The sequence below is a fragment of the Haemaphysalis longicornis genome, unplaced genomic scaffold (assembly GCF_048455015.1).
Source record: "Haemaphysalis longicornis isolate Haplotype H1 unplaced genomic scaffold, Haemaphysalis longicornis Haplotype H1 scaffold_6, whole genome shotgun sequence".
NCBI classification, from domain to species: Eukaryota; Metazoa; Arthropoda; class Arachnida; order Ixodida; family Ixodidae; genus Haemaphysalis; species Haemaphysalis longicornis.
Window position 1 is genome coordinate 65164502 of NW_027526407.1, and position 24914 is coordinate 65189415.

General features: G+C 46.9%; 1 protein-coding gene across 2 annotated transcripts in view; it reads right to left on the minus strand.

The window, feature by feature from the left end:
* Positions 1-2082: 2082 nt before the first annotated feature.
* The window catches only part of LOC144142847 (uncharacterized), a 34356-nt gene continuing 11524 nt past the window's right edge, over positions 2083-24914 (minus strand). Inside the window, exons 5-9 of one of the 2 annotated variants that reach the window (XM_077674641.1) lie at positions 23201-23487; positions 19755-19958; positions 18842-19031; positions 9618-9826; positions 2083-3124 (exon numbers count right to left, since the gene is read on the minus strand). In XM_077674641.1, the coding sequence (XP_077530767.1) occupies positions 3054-3124; positions 9618-9826; positions 18842-19031; positions 19755-19958; positions 23201-23487 (961 nt within the window). In that variant the 3' untranslated portion in view covers positions 2083-3053. Of the gene's footprint in view, positions 3125-9617; positions 9827-18841; positions 19042-19754; positions 19959-23200; positions 23488-24914 lie in introns of those variants that run through there. The other variant, XM_077674642.1, reaches the window with a different exon arrangement.

The window sequence follows — 24914 nt, forward strand, 5'->3', positions numbered from 1 at the left end:
CTGGGTCGATGACAATACACTGCCGTCCCTTCACTCTCACGTCCTTCGCTTCGAGCATCTTCTTTACAGCTTGCTCATTCTTGAAAGTCACTGCCCAAACGTGACTCATCTGGAACGCTCCCAAGGAAAGCACCTCGGGAAGCAGTTCCAGACGCGCCAACGCGTCTCGGAAATCTTCGACGCGGTACGGACGGGCCCTCATATCACCGTGCAAAAAAACAGTATTAAAAACAATACGACCTGTTGGCAAAGTTGGCAGAGAAACCTGGTACTCTTCATCGTCCTGCACAAGAAACCTGATACCGCGGCCAGACGTGGCCGCATTAACCGCTCCTGAGGAGCCCGGCATTCTGCGTCCGTTCACGGTGGTGGCCGGAAGCAGAATCCCTCCCGAACCGTGGGCCCCTTTTAGCAGGCGCTCAAAAGAATAGCCCGCGCAGTGGCATCACACCTGTCACGTGAGTGCTCTGTGCAGTGAAGCGTTTGGAAAGACGCTTCCCGGGACGCCAGGTCTGGCTCGCTCTCGAATTTCTTTCCAGCAACGACTTTTGGTACGCTATTGTGAACCTCGCGCTTTCCATAAAACGGAGATTTAAGGTTTCGCTTCAATAAGGATTGATGACTTGACCGCCTTATGGAATTTGCGGGAAAAATTAATTAAAGGATCCGTATGGACGTACCTGGTTCGTTTATTCAACACTCATGAAATTTTCGATAACACGAAAAGTCCGAGTAATCATTTCCGATATCTGTTGGCAGTTGTTGATAGATTATCGAGGTAGCTACTACATATCTTCGGGAATTTATCCAGGGAGACAACCCAGAATATGGCCTATTGTTTGTCACATGTTCTTGTCACGTATGCTTTTGATACGGGGTAATATTCACTGCGCCTCCTATCTTCTGTGATATCAGTATCTGTGAATTGTGTTGGCATGACAAACTGACTGCGACGATGTATTCATTGCGAAAGTGACAGAAGGACAACTGTATGATTATCTGATCTTCAACAATGAAGTGGTGCTGTACCGATGATTTCGTAGAACGGAGCACCAATTCCGATGTATATGAATATCACCACAAAAGGAAATGTTTAAGATATTTAGTTGGTGCAGGCAGGATAGGTCAGATAGGTTCATGTTACCTGTCACTAAATGCGTTAGGAAATGAGATCGCAAAGGAAGGGGATTCATAGATCCCAAGGATCAGTCCTTGGAAGTAAGCCATGCGCCCATTCGTTCACTGACAGCTCGGATACGAAAGGTAGTTTTCGCTTTAGGAAGAACACCTTAACAATCTGTTGCTCTCGACCGGTATAAAATAACAAATAGCAATACGTATTTCGGGCTGATATGTAGGTAAGCGCTTAAATCCCATGGCAAATTTTCAAATCCTTTTTTCTTGTCTATGAAGATATGCAAACAAAATTTGCGGGCAGCATCGAATTTTTCTATTTGAGTGCTGATTGTCTGCAATAGTTTTAGCAGAAAAAAACTCCCTTTAGCGCGAATGAATGAACGAAACGAAATCTTGAATGATAATATAAGGTACTGCTGTCAGCACGAAAGCACGCTGATTGACCACCCTAGAAACATGATTCGAATACCCTCTTCAGCGCCATGATTTCACTTATGACATCGCACCCTCACAATAATGTGAGGGTGCTATGTCATAAGTGAAATTTCTCGTCCTTTCTGTTAAAAGGACGATAAATTGGCAACGAGTAAAGTTTGCTGATGATTCGATTGTCTTCTTCCCTATTGTAAGTTTGTCTCACTACGACCTCTTTATTTCGAAGCCAACGCTGGTACCCTCTGACGAAGATAATGCGATCATACGGGAAATGATGGCTCTTTAGTGAAAGGTTACTTCAGCTACACGTTACCCTTTCCGAGAAATTTTCTCCGAAAAAGTACCTTCTGGTATACATGACCTATATTCTTAACTTATTCCGTAATCCGCCACGAGATCGTGTGCCATCGGATAAAAATTTTGACGCTTCTTCGCGAATACAAACGACGGTCCGTTCTTGTGGTGCTCTTACTGACCACGTATGCAGCAAAAACCGAACATGTTTCAAGATTACCATATTTCCGCAACATGTGTAAGTAGAACGTAGATGAGTACTCCGTCGAAATCGAGAATGTAGGAGATCAGCCTGAAGTTCTGCAAAAATTCATGGTTGCAAACCATGCAAGCGGGATAAATTTTGAAAAATCTAGGGGTAAACAAGCAGATGAAGCGTGGTTGCTCCCCACCGACGTTTCTGCGAAGTAGTTCGTATTTATGTTGCGACTGTTAGAAATCCCAAGCGTGTGGTTTTTCAGAAAGCGACGCTGCTACGGGAAGCATGAAGAACGTGTGCACTCAATCTGAAACTGCGGGGACGTTCCTTCACAAGTTTTTACGAAGATAAAGGCCAACGAAACATCTTTTCGAAGTATCAGCAGCTTTTGATTTAATACAGTTGCATTTCAGCATTAATAAAGTCTTTCGCTGTCTGATAATAGTCGCAGTGTGCAGCCCGCCCGAAGACAGGAGGGTGATGAAACACTTTTTTATTAAACACCAAAGAGCTTCCCGGTGAGATGGGTCCTGCAGCTGTGTTCTGTGCCTAAGACCCCTCGGAATCTTGCGGTCGTCTTTGCCCTCTCCACCAACACGTGTGCTGGTTGAATATGTCAAGGCTGGTGAGCAGCTCCACTCACCGGCAAAATGAGTGATAGGAGCTTGGTGGCAGTTCCAGCGTGAAGGCATTCACAAAATATGTGGTGCAGGCTGCCGGTCTGCAGCCAGTCTTTGCAGTTGGCAGTGTATTGTGTCCTGTACATGACGTAGAGTATGCAAAAACTTTTCGTAGCAAATCCCACACATTGTGATTGAAATGGTTACTCCCAGCCCCCTCCGAGATATCTTCTGCTTCGAAAACAACACATTCGCTTGCTCAGAGGCGCAGTCTCGGTGCACAGTGAGTCTAGCCAGTTGCATATTGTGCAGGACAGCACAGCAAAAGGTCTGCGACTGAGGGCACAACTTTTCATCCGTGGTGCTCATCACAATGGATACGTGGGTTCCGTAATGGACGAATTGCTGTAGCAACGCTTGGAGAATTGAAAGTTGAGATCTGCAACACAAGCAAAAAACAGTTATTCGTGTTGAGTTTATCGCAATTATTAGGGATGCTTCGATGGCTTGATCTCGTGCAACGAAAACATAGGCGCCATATATCAGGAAAGCCTAAAACTTAAGTCAATTTCATTCATTCATTCATTCATTCATTCATTCATTCATTCATTCATTCATTCATTCATGCATTCATCAGACTATACAGAACAAAGGCCGTTCTCGATACTGCATGCTTAACCCATTATTGCCCCACGCCGAACACTGCGCCAGATGGGCCAATCATGTTTCGGGAATAGATTGGTGTTTACAAAAAAAAAACCGCTAGAAACTGAACCCAGTTGCACGCAGTGTGAACGCTTCCGTAAAAACGGAGCTATGGTTCCATGGTTCCCTCGTGTCAGCTCGAACGTCAAATGGCAACTCACACAGAACGGCAGCCTCATTGCCACGCAAATTCTACGGTTTGTTAATGGCCGCTGCGGGAGGCGTCCTTGGAGAAAACCGCTGTTGCGAGACCACTGCGCCATCTATCGGTGGGTCTTAGAACAGGTTTCTTCGCGGCACCGACGGTTCTGGGAACCTGCTCCTATCCCTGTGCGTGACGCATGACCTTCAGAAGACGGACGAAAAGGCTCGACTTACAGTAGCTGCGTTGTTAAATATCCAGGTACGTGGAGGATCGTCAGGGCGAACGTAGAACCTCCCTCTGCGATAACTGAAAGACGCAACACATGTCTTGGCACGTACCTCAGATAATCCTATCTACCAAGGTTGATTTCTTGAAAGACTCGCCCCGCTCACTTCCCCAGTTGCTTTCGGGGTCAGTAAAAGCACACGTAAAATTGAAGGCTCCAACCTGCCTTTGTTTGTGCAACAAGTATGACGAACTAGCATTATTTATGCTTATTGAACAAATTTTCCTAAACAGTATACTTGGGTAGGAGGCAGGTACGCTTTAGTCAAGATGTAAAACGTGAAACGTGAAAAAAAATCAGCGAGAATTTTTCATCGTGGGACTCCTATTTTGCATTCTTAACAGAAATATTTATTTTGTCAGTTGGTTCCTCTTGTGGCTTTGTACGGGTGCGCAGTGAGGGGCATAACTTGGTTCAAAGGCCAAGGCCACTCCCTAACTGTAAAGCTTCGGTACGGTAGTTTTGTTAGCGGTTTTGTCTAAAATTCTTCTATGTTAAAGCCAAAGAACTTTTGCTGGTGAGTTGTTCTATGGTTCTGTCCTTACTTTTTATTGACGGACTGCTGGCAGTTTTTATTTGCACCCTTTTACAAACGAAATTTTAGTTTGATATTTGTGGCCAGACAGGGAAACGTAGAAGGTGAGTGGCACTGTGGAATGCTGACAATGAATGATTCATAGCGTTCTTTGTGTGAGCTCCGAGCGTAATGCACCGGATTTTTTTATACAAGCGGAACATACCCAGAAAATGCCTAGATTTGTAAATATGACCTTTAAGCTCAGCGACGGCAGAACTTAGATGCAGCCAGTTGCGCTGACGGCTGCGGAGCGAAAAAAAATGGCGCAGCTTACACCAGTGGTGCAAGGCTGGAGAAAAGTGAAGCTGGCGGTCCTGCCCAGCTTATCCGTGGTTCGGCTAAGTTTATGTGTGGTTATGCTTGGAGATTCGGCTACGTTTTCTGCGGTGTTATGCTTCGAGAGTCGGTAAAATTTTCTGTCACTTCATATCTCTCTCGAGTGACGCTCTTCTTTTGTCGCCCTATCCCTTCCCTTCATCGGATACCCAGCTGCTGCAGTTCACATGAATTTCCGAACTTGCCGCTGAAAGTTTTCCATAACTGGCAGGCTCGGATCATTTTATCCGCAACCTTTCACATCTCCCCCGAAAGTGGACAGCGTCAGCATAGGCCATTGAACCCGCGTCAACCGGCTTCGTGAACTTTGCGTGTGTAGCCCGAGCTGTTCCGTGTACCCTACCTCATCTAAGGTCACTACACATTTGCGTCGAAAGCGCCGACGGTGTCAAGCAGCGTTTAAGCGTTGCCTGTAATGCTAGTGTAGATGAGGCAGTTGCTGCTACAAAAGTGGCACTCTGCAAAACAACACTGTTGTCTTTGCTTAATCCAATGCATTTAGGAAAGTAAAATCTCTTTAAATACATGGTTTTGCGTCTTCCCAAAGCGAGCAAAATCGAGGTATCATTCGACAAACTTAGTTTGGCCGCGTTCCACAACGGCACATTTTTTTTCGCTTATTTTGGGTTTCGAGAGGCAGCACGGCCAAAGAATAGAACCTGTACTGCCATGCTTTGCATAGTTACGCCGTATAATTAAAAGTGTTGCAAAATCAGCCGTTCAAGTTCCGCGTTGTAGTTGTCACAGTCGACGCCTAGTTACGTAACATATGCTGTATAAAATAGCTCGAGTGAAGGAAAGTGTAAAATACATATCTCTTGCATTAAAACCTTGCAAACGACGCCATGTTGCTGAAATATTTGAGACTACACCGTTCTGTACGTTTTATAAGATTTTAAATACAGATTTTGTCGCTCTGTTCCTGATGGAAATTTGAGAATATGGCATTTTTACTACTTTCCTCTAGAGAATCAATTAGCCATGCAAAAGTACAGACGCAGGGATGCAAATCAGCCACAAACGCCTTCTAATTCGCGTACTTTGCAGTTTACAAACGAAAAATACAACGTAAACCAAAATGAAGCAGACCACTACCTCTGTTGAGTACGCATGTTCATAGATTAGGCATCCAATAGAGTAGGTTAACACGGCTGATAATGGCTGTCGGCTATACAACACGCCGTGTTATGGGTTGCCAGCAACCTACACCGCAATTCAATGCGCAGAATAAGAAAAACTACAATATAACACAAGCATGTTATGAAGAAACGGATGAAACTGCCTAAACACAATGCGAAATGCTCACGCGTACATTGTAGAGAAGCGGCTTCCAAACCTCATGTTTTTTTATTTAGCTCTGTAGAAGTGTAAACAGTTAACAAAAAATATTTGAGATGCTCAGGATTCTCTAAGAATGTGAAGCGAAAGCTTAGATTGACCTCTGTTGATGTGATATTGAACTTTCTATCGAACTTTGCAGCCCCAACGTGACCACTTTCCCAGACCCGTGGACAGTATACCCTCGGTACCGTTTCACTCCATCACTAGAAGGAACCTGTTAATCCTCGTCAGTAGCTCTACTTCTGAAGGCGTGGCTCGCATTACATGTGCGTCCGCGGCCTGTTCTCCTTTGTAAATTATTTTCCCTTTCGCGAGAGAGAAAGTTTTTATTAAACTGAAAATATTTACAATCCGAAGTTTTGCCTCTCGACAGAGGGTCCAGGTGTCGCCGGGTAAGAAAAGAGCATTGAAGAAAAAAAAGGCAGTGAAAGGGCAATAGAAAATTAAATATGATAACAGGCTATTAAAAGGCTATGTACAGACCATATACATACACACGCAGGTTATATTCAGCGCTGCGTCGGACTTTCCCATTGCCTTCCCCCGAACCCTCTCTTAGCACTGCTGTTTCTTTTTTCGGACTATACCCGGTGCGCATCTCTCGCTTAAATTTTCTTTGCGTTTTTGTGTAACTCACAACAATTTTTTGTAACTCACGCGTTCGATAAAACATTGAGATCTAAGGCTCGCTCCTTAAAACGAGGCGTATGGACAGGCGATTTTAGTTCACGCTGCGACTCCTTTACTCAGTTTCGCGTCACATCCATCGACGCGAGCGATTCTGAATCACCGTCCCCTCATTCTTTCTCATATATTGATGGCAGCGAGTATTTATGCTCCTGGGCTTCTTCCAGGAGTGATCGCATGCTCAGCCTACGATAGGCGAGAACTGCAGGTCGTAAATAAAGCTCTTCGTGATTGCCTTTCTGCTTTTCTTGCGTTGTTCTTTCGCTCTCCCTTCCTTATAGTGATGGCAATCTATAGCCGTCAGCGTGGTTCCGGCAAAGTGAGGTCTGAGAAGCTGGAAGTGGCCCTGACAGGGCGGAACAATATTGTTCCACGGATGCCACCACAATCATTCCTGAAAAAAAAAGATTGTGTGTCGAAGACTAAAGGAGGCCGAATACAAGGCATTGCAGATACACAGATGTGTGCGCCCGGGGTTATTTGTATGTCCTCCTTTGCTTTTGCCCCACTAGTTGTTTGTCCGTACGCGTGATGCATAAAGGACTACTACTTCGTCGGATGCGTCATACCTATAGTGCTTCTAAGTTTAGTGTTGTCGCTTTTGCTAGCGGCAATATTTGTAGGGCCGTGCCCTCTATTTTGTGCCGCGATCTTTAGAGCAGGGACCTAATTGCGAAGAAATTCAGTTGCATCCAAAGAAATGCGGCCACGTACAGAAGCGTACCACGAGGTGTAATACAACTGGTTCGCCATTCGAGTCCCGATCTGCATTTCCGAGAAAACTAAAATCTAAATTGAGACCCTTCTGGATCACTTTTTAATGTCTATTTTGCCAAAGTCCGTTCCCTCCCTCGCTCTTTATTTCTCACATTCTAACCCGAATAAGTGTATTCGCAAAATCACACTTCGGAGCCTGTAACGTCCTACAATTATTTAGCGTCAAATAACGGCAGATTTAAGTTGAAAATTTGTATATAATACGGGAATAATGATGTTTACACGGATTACACGACGTGCACAGAAAGTTTCTAACGGTATCAGTCAATACAAATTTTCAATACAGAAAACCTTAATACGCTAGAAATGATAATATGCTGCAAATATTTGGAGTTTTTGCATTTACATTTTAACATCTTTGCATGGAATGATTTAAGGGGATTCTGGAAGTTTCATTTTATCTTGTTAAAGTCTCCCTGCAGCATCAGTTAGCGCCGCTTATTGCCCCGTGGTACTGAGGCATGCAGAGGCGTAACTCCTACGCCTAAAGCTGTTTCATAAGAACTGCTGTTATCTTGCTTGAACCATCACTTTGTAAGAAACCCATCTTATCACGCATCCTCAATATAACACCCTAACGACGTGCACATGAGAATTTGTAAAATTAACGCTCTTCGTTACTTCATGCCACGCAGAAGCCCTGAGTGAAACTATTTCCTATGTTATATAGTCATGAAAAATGACTCATTCCAATCACCCTTATCTAGGCACCCAGCTGAATGCTGACTCGTGAAATTAGGGCATTTTAAATGCAGAGCATTTCAGTAACTCACGATGTCACCCGCGTTGACGTCCGTAGGCGTCCGTAGTCGTAGTCCGCACCCCTCCCCCTACACTATATAAAAAAATACTATCCGGCGCCTGGTTTCGATCCCTCGACCCTTCGGGCTGAACGCAATGTACATGGTGCTCTACCCACAGCGCCACAAAGCCGACACAGAATGGGAGGCTACGAACGCGCCTTATATCCTTGACTCATTCAAATTACTGCTGACGAGCGCTCTCTCGTCAGCAGTTGCCACAAGTGCAACAACATTAACGTAACGCAAACTACTTAACGTCGTGCGCCCCCGGAAATGCTCTGCATGATCGTGCCCCTCGCGAGGGGGATGTTTCACTGCGTCGCCATGCGAACAGTTTGCCACTATAGTTTCCGCCCGCTCCGGTCGGTGTCGCCACGGTTCAAACCACGGCAGGGAAGCTGCGCGGGCGTTCGTTGATCGGCGTGTGTTCCGGCGTGGTGGTTTGATGTTTCGCTTACTTTCGTAAGAACCAACCCAACGAGCGTTCCTAACTAAATGAACGCGGGTGCTGCCTTTACGACACAGTTTTTTAAATACTTGTTTGGTTATTATTCCTTTGGTATATCTGTCGATGTGGATTTCTTTGTTTTATCTCATGCGACGTATGCTATTTTTCCAAAACTGCTTTCAAAGACTTCACGGTTACGTAAAATAATCAATGAAAAAGGAAATAATTTCGCTCTCCGCAATGCATAGCTCCCAATATAGTAGGACAAACCACGATAAATGCATACAGCCCCTGAGGGCGCATAGTAATGTGCACTGTGTTAGTAATGTGTTGAAATATTAATGCGCTGAAATATTTTTTCCCTCGCGCTGTGAACGCTTGGAACGCGCTTCCAAGCGAAGCTGTTAATAATACAAATATTGATCAATTCTGTTCATTTGTGGAGCAAGTGATGGGGCCTGTATAGTTATTTTTTGTTGTTGTTGTGATAGCGCAGAAAATGTCTTGCATTGTTGCATTGCATTTTTTGTACATATTTCGTTTCATGCGTAGCACACGGTTTCTAGTATTTTTTTCTTCTCGCGTATACGAAGAGTACCAACGTGCTATTGACGTACTCGCTATTGAAACTGTTCCACAGTTCCGCTTATCGCCCCTGAAAATATTGTATTTCTTTGACTTTGTATCTAATTAGATACCTGGGAATGGTTATGCCCGCTCCCTGTATGGGTCTGCAGAAGACCTACAGTAATGATAAATAAATAAATGAATATAACTCCTTTGCGACTAGTTTGCGAATGCGAAATGAGCACAAAAAATTTGCTTACCTGTAGCCCCTTCGAGGGCGTGGTAAATAGAGGGCAATTTAGCAAGCTGGAAATGGTCGTCATAGCAAAACGCTGTGATGCAGGAGTACGGTGTGTCTTTGCTCATCCGTACTATTTCCACAATGGCGGCCACCGTCCCGCCTAGGAACACCAGGACGCCCACGAAGAGCACCACCGCTATGATCCCCTTGGTCTCCCTACTTAATGGCCTGCATGCAACAACGAGAACAATGCACAGTTAGCGGCAACAAGAGAGGGTAATCGCAGAATGTAATCGCAGAATAACCCAGGATCTCTAGAGGCTGGCGAAAAAGATACATATAAAAAATGTGGTTGATTCCTTTTTCATAGGAATCGGTAAAACACGAAATTGAAACGTGCCTTCACAGGAGCCTTTATTATGCATCCACATGAACTTGCACATCGTTATTTATATGACCTCGGTATGGGACTGTTAGACACATCAACGTTAGATACTGGATTGCACGCGACGGAACATTGCGCAAACCTGACTGAAACCACAACTCCTTGAAAACTGTGCGAACGAAAAGAAACCGAAACTGAAAGCAGTAAGTGGCGGAGCGTGCCTCAATTCACCTGCATCCCGCGTACACGAAGACGCTGGTACCGACGCGCCAACTGTCGGCGCTCATTAGTGTCATGATGAACTACTTCCCTTCACTTCTCCTAGACGGCAGCATCTCCTAGACGGCAACAGAATGAAGAAAGTCATGCGAAAGATATAAGGCGTGTTCGTAGCCCTGCTTGCACTTAAATTCGCAGGGCAGTAGGCAGAGCGCTGTGTACCTCGTGGTTCGAATCCCGGCGCAGCCGCGTCAATGGAACTTTTTGTGGCGATGTCATTTCCGGGACGGATATGTGTGTCCGGGCATAAAACACCTTTGTGTTAAAATAGCTTCGAGCGTTGTTACCGCAGAACTCCATAGGTTATGTTTACTCAAGATGTCGTGAGTGATCGTTAGTTTCGTTTCATAAGCGGAGCCGTTGTTGATGCGATATACAACGACTACTACTCCATTTTGACGAAATTTAAGTTGTGGCATGTTTAGATTGTACCAAGCGAATATACACAGTCAACAAAGGATGTTGAAAGTGATTTCGGTATCAATAATCATCGATCATCATCATCAACAACAGCCTATTTGGGTGCACTGCAGGACGATTGCCTCCCCCATTCACGCCCACCCGCTTCTGTCCCGCGCTGCCCGCGACCGTACTTTGCCTCCAACCTTCCCTGTCATCCATCTATCGATTTTAAGGCCTTCCCCTTTTAAGGTATTTTAAGGTATTTAAGGTATTTTAAGGTATCCATTCTGTTGCCCGCGTCCACCTGTTGTCAGTTTGTCGTACTACATGGTGAGCCCAAGTCCATTTCTTTTTCTTAACTAAAACTATGATGTCTTCTATTCTAGTTTGCTCCCTAATCCAGGTGGCTCGTTTTCTGTCCTTATGTGTTACTCTTAACTTTATTCGCTCCGTGGCACGTTCGGTGGACCCAAGCTGCTTTCTAATCGTTCAGTAAGGCGCCAAGTTTCGGCTCCATGAGTTATCCCAGGCAGGATGCATTGGTTGAATGCCTTTTGTTTCTGGGATTCAACTAGTTTACTTTTCATTAGGTGCGAGTATTTGCCGAATGCACCCCAACCTATTCAATTCTGTGCCGTATTTCTTTCTCGTGGCCCGGATCAGCACTAACCATCTAGCCTAGGCAGTTATATTCTTCTATTTGTTCCAGTAATTTTTGAAAAAGGCGTGCTGAGTATGTATATTTATCATTACTTTTGTTATATTCACATATGATGTCACGGAACACCTATGTGGACAATGCCCCCATAGCGCCATAACCCGTCACCGAAGACGACGAAGAGGATGCGGCTCGCCCGAGCGATCATGGCCGCTTGTAAATAGATCGCATCGCTCTGCGGCAACATCTTGTAAATAGATCACTTCATCGTCGCCCATGGTACGCCTCATCATTGGCCTGCCGCCACGTAACATTTTGGTGGAGGTGCGGGTTTCAGTCCCATCCCGGCCCCCAGCTTCACCCCGTCTCGGCTCATGAAGCAGTCTCATCCTGGCTCCTGGAAAGCGTCGGCCCGCCCCAGCCCCGGTGAGCCACGGACGCGACATTCCCCAGCCCCGTGTCCCCTGCCCATGCCCCGCCGAGACCAGACGAACTGACGAGCCACGACCAGACGTATAGCCGACGACGTCCCCCCCGCCCAGATCTCCGGCGCTTCTCCGAAAGCTTTGGACGCTGCCTCGTGGGGTCGGCGGTGGTCCCAGCTGTTCCGGGGCGGTGCTCATCGCGACCATCACCATCATCAGTGGCGGCAAGGACATCATTGTACATGTTCTCATCGCTTTGCTCATCCGCTTCGCCACCCTGTCTTTACCCTGGCCTCGACCGGGACGGTCGTCCTCCGCCGGAGGGGTGATGTCACGGAACACCTATGTGGACAATGCCCCCATAGCGCCATAACCCGTCACCGAAGACGACGAAGAGGATGCGGCTCGCCCGAGCGATCATGGCCGCTTGTAAATAGATCGCATCGCTCTGCGGCAACATCTTGTAAATAGATCACTTCATCGTCGCCCATGGTACGCCTCATCATTGGCCTGCCGCCACGTAACGGGGCGGCGATGTTTGAGAAGTTTTCTATAAACCTCCGGTAATAGGAACAAAGGCCTAGAAATCGTCGAACAGCCTTTTTGTCCGCAGGGGTCGGGAATTTGGTCACCGCTGCTATCTTCTCAGGATCGGGTTTGACACCGGCGTGGCTGACAACATGGCCCAAGAAAAGTAGCTCCTGGTATCCAAAATGACATTTTTCCGCTTTCAGCGTGAGACCGGCCGATCGAATGGCCTGAAGAACGGAAGATAGCCGTCGCAAGTGTTCCTCAAATGTGGGTGCAAACACGATGACATCGTCGAGATAAACCAAGCACGTCTGCCACTTCAAGTCAGATAAAACAGTGTCCATCATCCTTTGAAATGTGGCAGGGGCGGAACACAGCCCAAAAGGGAGAACCTTAAACTCATAAAGACCATCTGGTGTTATGAAGGCGGTCTTCTCGCGGTCGCGCTCATCAACCTCGATTTGCCAATACCCACTTTTCAAATCCATCGATGAGAAGTAACGGGCATGACGAAGCCTGTCGAGGGAGTCGTCGATCCGCGGCAGCGGGTACACGTCCTTTTTTGTGACTTGGTTAAGCTTCCTGTAATCTACGCAGAATCGCAATGTCCCGTCCTTCTTTCTTACCAAAACCACGGGGGACGCCCACGGACTCCGAGATGGCTGGATAACATCGTCTTGCAACATATGTTCTACTTGGCTTCGGATGGCGTCGCGCTCCTTGGTAGATACACGATACGGGTTTTGGCGAATTGGTCTCACAGCGTCGGCAGTAATGATGCGATGCTTCGTCAGTGGTGTTTGACGCACAGCAGACGATGATGAAAAACAGCCTTTGAAGCTCATTAGCAACTCACGAAGGGCTCGCTGCTCCGCGTGACGTAAGCTCGAATTGATGTCAAGGATAGGATCGGGAGCGCCTTCGCCAGGTTCAGTGCCTTCTAATACGAAACAGTCATCGTTGCCCGCGATTTCCTCGAAGTAAGCAACGGTGGCACCCTTAGCGACGTGGCGGCGTTCCTTGCCAAAATTGGTCAGCAATAATTCCGCACGGCCCTCGGTGAGGTGCAGCACGCCTCGAGCAACTGCGATGTCGTGATTCAGCAATAGGGCGTCCATACGCTCGGTGATACCATCGACGGTACAGCGAACATCACACATCACAGGAACTATGATGCAGGACCGCGGCGGCACGTTCACATCATCGTCGATAACACGCAACGGCGCACGGCGTACTCCATGTTCTGGGCGGCGATTGCTCGCTGCGAACTTAATGGAGCGTTCCCCAACGTCGATGACAGCGTTGTGCTCACTTAAGAAGTCCATTCCTAGAATTAAATCCTTGCAGCACTCGGGGAGGACGACAAAACTTGCAACGAACTCGGAGTCGCCGATACCAATCCTGGCGGTACATTTGCCCACAGGCGTCATCAGGTGACCACCAGCCGATCTAATCTGGAGCCCGAACCACGGTGTCTTTACTTTTCTTAGGCGATCAGCGAGTGTTTGGCTGATTACGGAGTAGTCCGCACCAGTGTCGACTAAAGCAGTTAATTGGTGCCCGTCTATGGAGATCAAAATGTCCGCGCTGCCAATTTCACCGATACTTATTCTACTCGCCGTGCGGTCAGAAGGCGACGTCGTGGCTCCCGTCGGCGGGATACTGGGTGCTGTCGGCAAGGCCGCGTGTTCTGCTGGGGACGCTGCGTGTTCGGTCGACGAGGTCATCGTTTGTCGTATCGGCGAGGTCGTGTCTTCAGTCGGCGGCGTAGTTGGTTTTCGAAGGTCTTGCCAAGGCCTGCCGGTAGCAACCTTGCCTCCTGAGGTTGCGGCGGTTAGTTTCCCCGCCCAGGGCTAGGGGATCTTCCACGCGGCGGTCCTCGGGAGTCTCGACGGTCAGGTGACGAGCCGCTAGACGGTGACTGTGAACGTCGGAGGATCGACGGGGGAGGTGACTGCGAACGTCGGAGGATCGGCGCGGGACTTTGTCTGGCAGCAAGGTAAGCTTCGATTTCCGCAGGTCTTTGGCCAAAGCGAGGTCGTGAGGCGGCGGGCGAATAGCCTCGAAGTCCAATTTCACGGTACGGGCAACGGCGGTAAACGTGGCCTGCTTCGCCACAATGATAGCACAGTGGCTGGTTGTTGTCATCGCGCCAAACGTCCGTCTTGCGCACCTGCGTTCCATACGAACTCTGTTGTTGGGACCGAGAGTACGTGGCGGAATCTGCTCTCTGGAGTCGGGGGTCGGTTCGAGGCGCCAGGGGCGGCAGTGGTGTGTGTGCGATGGGCAGCTGGCGACGGAGAGCTGTTACATAACTCGCCTGTGGCGGCTGTACCTGCTGCTCCACGATTGAAAGCGCTTGTCGGATCTCTTGGCGAACCACATCAGCAACCGAGGCAGGCGCAGGTTCCAGCCCACCAATCCCACTCAATTGCAGCTCTTCTCGTACAATTGAGCGGATGATGTCTCGAAGGGTTGTGTCATTGGCCATACTTGTTAGGGCGCCAGCAGTACCGGACGAAGTGCCGTTCACGCGGTTGAACTGCCGGCATCTCTCTTGCAGGGCTCGCTCGATGGCTGTTGCTTCCCTGACGAAGTCTTTCACCGTGCGAGGAGGGTTTCGTACGAGACCTGCGAAGAGCTGTTCTTTAACGCCGTGCATCAGGTAGCGCAGCTTCCTCGGCTCCGACATTTCAGGGTCAGCCCTCTTGAACAACCGCGCCATGTCCTCCGTAAACATCGTCACGGTTTCATTGGGTTTCTGGATCCGCGACTCCAACAGCCGCTGTGCAAGGTCCCGACGGTCTGTGGTGGCGAAACTTTCCAGAAGCTCCTGCCGGAATTCTTCCCACGTAGACAACCTCGCCTCGCGGTTCTCGAACCACGTCCTTGCACCATGTTCGAGCGCGTAATAGACCTCACGCAGCTTTTGGCGAGCATCCCACTGGTTGAACGATGCGACCCGCTCAAACTGCTCCAGCCAATCCTCGACGTCCTCAAAAACCTCACCGTGAAAGATGGCCGGAGTACGAGGCTGTTGGAGAGTCACCTGGGGAGTAAGTGCTTGCGCCATTACTTGAGGTTCCGAAGCCTGACGTCTAGGTGCCGTGAAGTCAAGGCGACCGTACTCTGGAGACAGTCCGCGTTTGCGACGACTAGCCCGATGGACAGGTGTGTGGACAGGGCTAGGCCGTTCCGGGCTGGCCGAAGGGGTCCTTTGCATGGGGTAGTCGTACCCAGCAACCTCCACCAGTGTCGCGTACTATAAGCACGCAGATACTGAGCCGGGGTCCTTGAAGGAGACGACCGGGTCAGAACAAGCAGCCGGAGCCTCTTTAATCGGATAGCTCGAGCACAGGGTTCCGAGCGCGAGCGCCAGAGCTCTGAATGACAATGATGAGAGAGCACGCGCACTCAACCACTTCTTCGTCCTCACAGTCGTCTCTTGGCGCCGATGAAACACGTGACAATATCGTTAGCCCCGTATTGAATATTTCTGATGCTTGTTCTTCAAAAACAGAAACATAAAAGAAAAATGTACTGTGGAGGACACCTAATTTTGGTTTATGTGTAAATGTGGGAGCGTTATTTGTAGTTGAGCTATGCTGCTGACCTTTTTAGGCCAGCTGGCGGAACCTAGGGAGTCGTCCGCAGGGCAGCGCCATACCATATCCACAGGGCCATGCTTCTGAACTAATTGATCATGCTTTTTGGATTGTGCGTCTGTGCACAACAGTGCCGTAGCCGAAAAAAAGTTTCCGGGGGTGTTATACGCCGCGTGCAAAAAACAAACACGAAAGAAAAGACAGCCTTCTGGCAAACATCGTATCATTTTTGTTTTGCGAGCATTTTTTTTTTCACATGCTAATATATTTTTGCGGGGTGTAAACAGCATGGACAAAAAAAAGGTTGACTTGATGAGGCGAGAGATGGGGGAATGTATCATTGAGAAAATTTCGAGGGGTGTTCCGACTCCGGCTCGGTTCCGATTCCGAGACCCCCCTCCCCTTGCTACGCCCCTGGCGCACAACATTTTGCATAAACTCCTCCTTTTGGATGTGTATTTGCATCACAAACGTTGCCAGAATAGTTCACTTGTTATCATCAGCATGTGTGCATTGTCGGCGAGCTTTGAAGGCTGCAGAGATGCGCACAAATTTCCAGTGAACGGTGCTCCTAGTGCTTGCGGACTGATGTTATCCTAACATGGCACCTCCACCTAAGTGGCCACGAGCGATTCTTTGGCGCACTCTTAAAGGCGTGAGACAGTTATCTTGACGAACCCACCTGAGCAGGCATGTGCCACTTTTAGGAGCAGGTGCACAGGCTTTATCCACCCGTTGGGAGAATCTTCAAGGAGGGGGCATGTACTCGCTGAGTAAAAACGGCCGCATCTTACGCTGGCTGCCGAAGAAGTATAAAAAGAAAGTTGTGGTGCTTAATAAGAATAAAAGAAAACTTTTAGAGTTTGGACGGCGTTTGCGCGATGCCGACATGTAGGAATACACCCAAAAAGTTCTCAATACGCGGCTTGGAAGTACTGTTATTCGAGTGGAATGCTGCGGGAGTCATGAAAATTGCTCGCGTGAAACACGCACATTTTGGGACGCACTTTCTTACGAAAAGAACGCACGAGGAACGCAAAAAGAACACGTGTAAAGCTTGGTTTCGGATAAGAAAGTTAATGTTTCTTCCTCTCGGAGGAGAAGAACCTGGTACGCCTGTAAGGATAATGTCCTTATTACCATGCACCACATGCGAACTAAGCCGGCTGATGTGCGCCGAGGTAGCGGAATTTTTTCTGTGTGATAACAGAGTGTCCCAAGAAAATTTGTGCCGCAGAGTACAGTCATGAAAAAATTAAATACGAGCACAAAAATATCAACCAAAACACGCAAAATGCGGAAAACACTATTACTTGAGGTGCAATATTCCCGCGCTGTTCGTATATCTGGGAAGCCACGTTTCCAAACAGTAGTGCCTCCGGATCCCAACCATCAGGGAGAGATAATTAGAAGAATAAGAAACACAGCGCCGCGTGTTCGTCGTCTACTCTACGTCCTGTCCTTTACGCTGTTTCTTACATTTTTAAACACGCCCCAACCAGCCCACTTGCTCCCCGTTCTAAGATAAGAATGGGGTAGAGTGCAATCGGAAGACATTCTAAGATAACGAATGGCAGCCTACTATTGCCCCTGACGAGGCAAGTGAATGACAGCTGCATCTTACCGGTACTCACCTACGCGACAGAAACTTGGAGACAAAGTAAAAGGGTTCAACTTAAATTGAGGATGACTCAGACAGCCATGGAACCTTAAATAAGTCCCAAAAATTAACACAGCGAAAGCTCTGATGCTCCAGGTAGAAACCCAGAAAGTTCATTGTTCTGTTAACCTGACATTCAAGCTTATACATGTTCAAGCCAGTGGCTTGTGTGGTTGCGGTGGGAAAGCATCTAATCGCTCGATCGTCGTAAGGGGAAGTGGTATAAAGAGAAAGAGTAAGTGCGCCTGCCGTCGGAAAAATTATAACAGGAGTCGGTGGCTACATTCAAGTTCACTAAGCGTTCGCGGCAACTATGGGGACTGCAATAAGCATCATCTGTGTTTTGTCTTGCGGTACTGTTGTTTGAGTGTTCACCGTGCGCTCTCTGCGCGAAAACAGAGGTGTCCCTCGATAAACTTGGTTTACCCACCTTCAACCATCCCATTTTTTTCCACAAATGTACGCTAACTTCCTACTGCAACGTGAGCACAGTACAGTCTTGAAAACTTTCGCAACATTATTGCCTGTGGATTTCGAAACACCCATTACTGTTTTTCGCTCCTCTAAGTTCCGAGATTTCAAGATTTTCGAGATTTTATTTTACCAAGTTTCAGTTGGGCAGGACAGCGGAAAAAAGCTGCGTTCGCAGCTTGACGGGTCCCCGGCCCTTACAGTGCAAGGCTGCCGCATGGGCAAGAGACAATGCCGGAATAATTGTGGAAGTACGAATACAAAAGTCATACGCATGCATCACAAGTATATATATCAAAACAGCAAGTAGTGTGCACAACAACGAAAAAACGATAGCCATGAACAGCAGAGTACAGGAGTCTCTACCGCGGATTAAGTGATTGACTGATTGATTGAAACCTTTATTGGAGGAAAGGGGAGGCCCGGAGGCCGTGCATGGGAATTGGAAGTGCAGGAACGGGGGAATAGCAAAGGTCTTCCTCACACAATGGAATATCTCTTTGAGCCCTCATTTTGCATCCATGATGTTGACAAGGCTGTCCTCAGGATGAGTAGTAACCTCCGGGGTACACTAACTTCGCAAGGCCACTCTGGATGTCATAATTGCCTAGTGCTTCCAGAAAATCTATGTCGTGATTTGGAGGGTGTAGAGCCTCCGTGTCTAGAGGGACGAGACGGAACAAGTCCTGTCTTTAAAGCGCGCAATGACTGCACACCAGCGTGAGGTGGGTGTAAATAAAAAAAAACACTAGTTTCCTGACAAATCTCAAACATTCGAGCTTCAAATCTTGCCATCTCCACAAAGAAGGAAACAAAGCAGGGCGTACGTTCTGCGGCGCTGCGATGATCCCCGGCACAAGCTGGCATAGAAGATGGGCGGCAGCAGGTAGACCATGGGGCACACGACCACGGAGCCGACCAGCGCCATGAGCGGACCCTCGAAGGGAACGCACAGGGCCAGCAAGCACGCTGCCAGCATCAGCGGGGACGACAGCTTCGCGCGTCCCCACACACACCCTGCAAGGCGCTGGCCGTTCAAAGAGCGGAATTCTCGCGCTGTCAGGTCTGATTAGCAACGTCCATTATTGGTGGAGGGCGGATGGAGAAAGGATCTTTTCAAAAATTCTGAGTACGACCACGCGGTGAAAAACGAAGGACGGGCAACACCTGCGTTCGGCGAAACCTTTAATATTGTATGGTTGAATCACTTTGTATCACTTGTCTTCAATGCGTTTAGAGAATTTGATGATGAACGCGATAATCTTATTGAACTGAATTGAGTTCCCCAGTCATGCTGCAGGATGACCAGCAAAAAAGCCGTTGAAACAGCTTGAAGGGCCCTTGCCAATTTATTGCATCGCCTTCGTATTGCGACATTATATTCCCATACTACTAGAAGCCTGGCACCTCTTGTGCTCACCTAGTGGCATTTAGTGGTTCTCTTTGGACACACCTGCTGTTCTCATCAGTGCTTGCTAAAGGCAGCCCGTGGTTTGTCCTCCATGACCTATTGGTAGGTTCGTTCTTAGGACACTAGACAAATATAAATATATATTCCTGGTTTTATTGTTTTTGAACTAAGACATGTAATTGATCATTTTTTTGGTGATCTCCTAATATTAGCACAACTTTAAATCTCATTGTTGGGATGTATTTGAACAAAATTTTAAAAATTGCAAAGCAGCACTGCGTAGCTTTCTGTGAGACATGGTTGGTAAACGCTTCTTACAACACACTCACGCTTTCCGTAGTTTTCGGCGGTGTCATGGGCGTCAAGAGCCAGTCCGACGAGAGAGGACGTCGCGAAGCAGCAGATGAAAACGAAGAATTCGGTGGCTAGCCGAATGTTTGCGTCTCTCATCGAAAGAGCCAGGTTTCCGTTGAGGCAAAGATCGTAAGCCCCGTATCCCACGCCACCAACCACAGAAAATGCCACGATGCCTCCTGCAGGAGAAAAGGAAAGAAACTGACAATAATCATTTCTCTCAAACTTTTCCCGCCCACAAAACACAAAATAAACTTTCTGTCTGAGAAAGCCCCAAAGTAAGCAAGAACTGTAGTAAGCAAGGAAGCTGGCAGACCTAGTATGGTGCGACGCATTCCATTTCCAAGTCAGTGCAGGCGGGGCACTTCCTGTTGCAGGTAGCGCCGTCTGGTGGTTATCTTCGAACACTGCCGCAATCCTGTTGATTAACCACTAAAACGAGGTGGTTATTCGGCCTCTGTGGCATGAGGGAGCGTCACGGGTTCTAAAGCTGACAGCCTGAATTCAAGCCTCATCATTTTTTTTTATTTTTGGTTATTTCCAGGATTTATTTTGTCGGAAGAACACTCGCTTAGTACCTTTTAGGACAGATTAAGTTTGGAGGGGAGCCAATCACCGCGTATAATTCAAATTCTACATTGCACTAGAAGCGCACGGCCTGGGCTGGCTTGGAAACAGAATGTTGTAGATGGTGCGAGGAGGTTTTTTCACCCTCGGTCATTCCGCCAAGTGGTCCGCGCCACGTATTAGTACCTAGCAACTTTGTTTCTACAAGGTCGACTGACATAAATCAAGATTATAGAAGCTTGCATTTAAAGGTCTTTGTTAACTTTCGCATTAACTACGGTGATAGGCTAAATAATTTTGACGCCATCAACTCTCTACCGCACTTACCACCGAACAGAATTAGAGCCACCCTGTTGTATAATAGAGAATAAGAAACAAATGAGCCCGACACAAAATGCGCTTACGGGGCAGTGAGGGCGAACAGTGGGACAAGCTAAGGACTATGACTGCGTTGTTTCATTATGGTGATAAACGCATATAATGAATAAATAGTAATTTAAGGTTGTTTTGGTTAATGAAGAAACAAGCTGCAAGTTAAGCCAGCGCTAAAAATTTGACTACATTCGAACATACAACTGGCAAGGTTTTCACCAGGTGATAACCTGGTACAGTTTGTCTTCTTGGCGGTAGACATATATTCCAGCCGCAGCAGTAAAGAAAGAACCATAGCCATTGACATCATGCATATGTCAGTTTGCTCGGAGGCTTGGTAATTCAGCCCGGCATTGCACGTACCAGAAACACATGGGTGAGATGGCAATGGGCGGCCAGGAGTTCTATGTAGCGAATATACTACTGCCCCACTATTTTCTTTACATTTCTGCTCACTGAGTTTCAATGTTCCAAAATGTCTGATTGCGTTGAAAGTAAATACTTCACCTCTGTGAAGATGCAGGCGTACTATCAACGCTTACAACTTCAAAGTTTTCTGCCACACTTTCGGCGACCTTCTTAACACTACAGCGCCACAGAAACAAAGACTTTAGCTGAGGCACACAGGACGAGCGCTGACTTCCAACTGAACATTTATTACAGAAACATGTCATATTTATAAACACGCATGCACACACCTACGATAAAACATTCGACACGATAAGAAATCTATATCAACTGTGCCAGAACATGATACAAAACAAAGGCCAAAATTATTTCCACCCCTCCCCCCTGCACTACGCACGTGTGTGTACATTGAGATAAGTAGCTATCTTGTGTCGTTTCGTACGTGTAGATAATCAAGTTCCTTTGTGGACACGTGCGAAACGACGCAACATAGCTAGCCATCGCAATGTACACACACGTGCTTAGTAAGCGAGGGAGTGGTAATGATTATGAAGTTTGTTTTGCATCTCATGTTTTCGTCACACTTGATATAGATTACTTATCGGGTCGAATGTTTTATCGTAGGTGTGTGCATGAGTGTTTATAAATATGAGGTGTTTCTGTAATAAAAGTAAAGTTGGAAGTCAGTGCTCGCCCTGTGTGCCTCAGCTTAAAGTGTTTCTTTCTGTTGCGCTGTGTTGTTAAGGTGAATCACCAACTCGCCCAATACTACACTCTGCCTTCGGCGACCGTCTTGAAACCTCACGACAAGGTGGTTGCTTTGTTTGACAAAGGTAAGCTTACGCACTACAAAATGTTCAAACTGTTGCCTAAGTTCCCACACCATCAAATATAAATTCCCTGCATTCGGGAGCGCGGGCCCAGGAAACACGTCCTAACCGGGGATCTGACGTTGCACGCGGAAGCTTGCTGGGAATGTTAGCGACATGAAGTCAAAGTGTCTGTGCGCAGGATTTCTTCTTTCATCGTACGCAAACTTAAATAAAGCCTGAAAAACACAGCGTATTTACGCTAAGTTCTCATTAACTCTGATGCTACCCTACTAAGAAGTCGAGGAAATAGGATACTTTTTATGCGGCAATGACTATAGCTTATTGGTGTTTCATCGTGAATCTCTGTTTTCTGTGAGCGCACAAACTTTGCAAAGCCTGTAGCAGTTTGCGGTCTGTTGCACTCGTCTCGGGAATGTTTCTTGCGTACTGCTTTGCCGTATGTAACCAATCATAACAGTCATAATAATTAGGCTGCGTCTAATCTCACGGCAGCCGTGAGAATTACCTCCAGGAAATTCTCACGGCAGTTTCCATAAAAGCTGGCTGGCCTAAAGTTCGCTGAATAATATTACGTCCCAACTTAACCTAACACAACATGACAACGTAGGGGTGTTTTCTCCACTGCGCTTAACGGAGCTTTAGCTAACATAACTAACCTTACCAAACCCAACGTAAAATAACCGAACGCATCAAAACCTACCAAAATCCAGCCCAACTGCAACAAACCTCATCTTACAAAGCCCAACGACACAGAAAACAACCTACATAAAGGTTATCAAACCGATTCTTGAAGTCCTGTGCATCGATCTCTTGATACAGTAAATATTAGAGTAAAAAAATCATGAACAAAATCACGATGACCGAAAAATTCCGAAAGCTACAAAAAATCGCTATGTCGGACTCGAACCTGAGCCTCCTCGTTTGAAAGCAACTACTATACCACAGCACTACAGGGGCAGCTGCATACGTGTCTTTGTAGGGAATATTTATCCCACAGAATTTCCGCGTAGCGTCCTTAGCCAATGAGAGGCGACTGTCGTGAGAAATGTCTAACGGTAATTCTCCCGGTTACCGTGATAACAGACACTGCCTAATGTTTCAACATGGGGTCCCTGTACCATCGCCGTTCCCGCAGTCTTCTTCTTACAGAAGGGTCCAAGAACAACCGTAACAACACCAATGGCGTGTTTTAATGCGAACGGCGGATCTGTGCGAGTGGCGGACCGAATGCGCCTATTCACCTGTCACACTCCAGCCAGCCGCTCGGTCGAAATCGGTAGGTACACCCATGTCACCCCGAACATGTGTGAAGCCGGCGATGCTGGCGAAGTTGAACGAGATGATTCCAAGGCTTACGAAGAAGGATGCGGCTGATTGCTCCGAGCACATGACCAGCCGGGAAAGTGGAAGGCCGAGAAGGCCCCCTATTCGGTCGTGATGGTCCTCAATTTTACCAATGTCTGTTGCTGCGCCGGTGAGCAGCAGCACAAACAGAATTGTAGAGAGCGGCAACACGATGATGTTGCACCTGCAACCAGAGTACAGAATCATCTTGATGCATCACACTCTTCGAACGGTTTCAGGGGCGCTTCTGCATGGTCACCACAGACTAGCCCGTCCGCTGACATGTCAAGGAAGATATATGAAATCTTGAACGCGTAAAGAGGAAGGCCGTAAGATTTATTTTTGGCAAATACAAAATGACAGATTCGCCATCAGTGATTATGAAGAAGAATAATATTGCTGCACTGGAAACACGCAGGAAAATACACCGACTGCTTTTACTTCACAAGTGTCTTTCAGGAAAAATTGCTCTAAATGAGACAAATCTTATCCAACCTGCTGTGACACGAAAAACAACGCACACTGCTGAACACGCCATAAACCAAAGTTTTGCAACGAATAATTGAAATAAGTATATTTTTTTTCCAAGAACGGTGATTGAACAGAATGACTTGCCACCAAATGTTGTCAATGCCTACAATTTTTTGCAAGAGTTGGAACTCTTCTTTCAGGATCTGTAGAAACCGTAGTTGTGTTGGTGCTTGCTATTTTGTGGTTATTAAGGTGCTAATACATTTTATGCTTTTTTTTTCTTCTGTTTTATTTGTTGGCTTATTAGGTTGTGGTTCGTGCGTTTTGTGTTCTGCATTTTATTAAGTTCGCGCTCTTATGTTCTCAGTGGTGACGATTATTCTATTTCCTGTTTTTTTTTGTTTTAGCCTTATCTCCGCCCATTGTGCTAGCGTAGTCCACTGTGATACCCCTCCTGCCAGGGCCAAAGAATTGGCCTGCAGCATTCATAAATAAATCAATAAATAAATAAAAAAATAAAAAAAAAAAAAATAAATAAATAAATAAATAAATAAATAAATAAATAAATGTGTACCGCCATCCAAGAATAACTTTTACAAACGACGCGCGAACTTCCCTAAAGGTGTTCACGTTCTCGTTTTGACCGGAAGGAGTATCCGACCCCGAAATGTTGCTTTGGCGCACCTTCGGGTAGTCTGCTTCGAAGCATTTCCTAAGGTTTTACCCACTGTGAGCCGGACGCTTGATGTAGGGAGGCATTCTCTGGTGACAATTAAGGCTTAAAAACGTGCACTACACGTGCATGAATACCCGAACCGAACAAGATCGTGCCGCTTGCGCTAATAATACGGCCACACATCATGGGCTATTTTCACATGCGAACAGACCAGGAAATATGCCATGCACTCTATAAATACAAGAAACAAAGGAGTGGTTTCTGAAGTGGCTGACATAAAATCTTTCAAACCTGTGAAGCGTAAATCGCACACAAAGGTTCAGGGGGTTCACGATATGTCAATTCTCGGTAAAATATCAAGCATTGTTTGATGAAGAATACCAAGAATGAGGTCGGTAACTGCGCACATGGCATCCACAACTCGTGCGATAAAGCCTAACACCAAAATGTAATGCAAAAGGTAA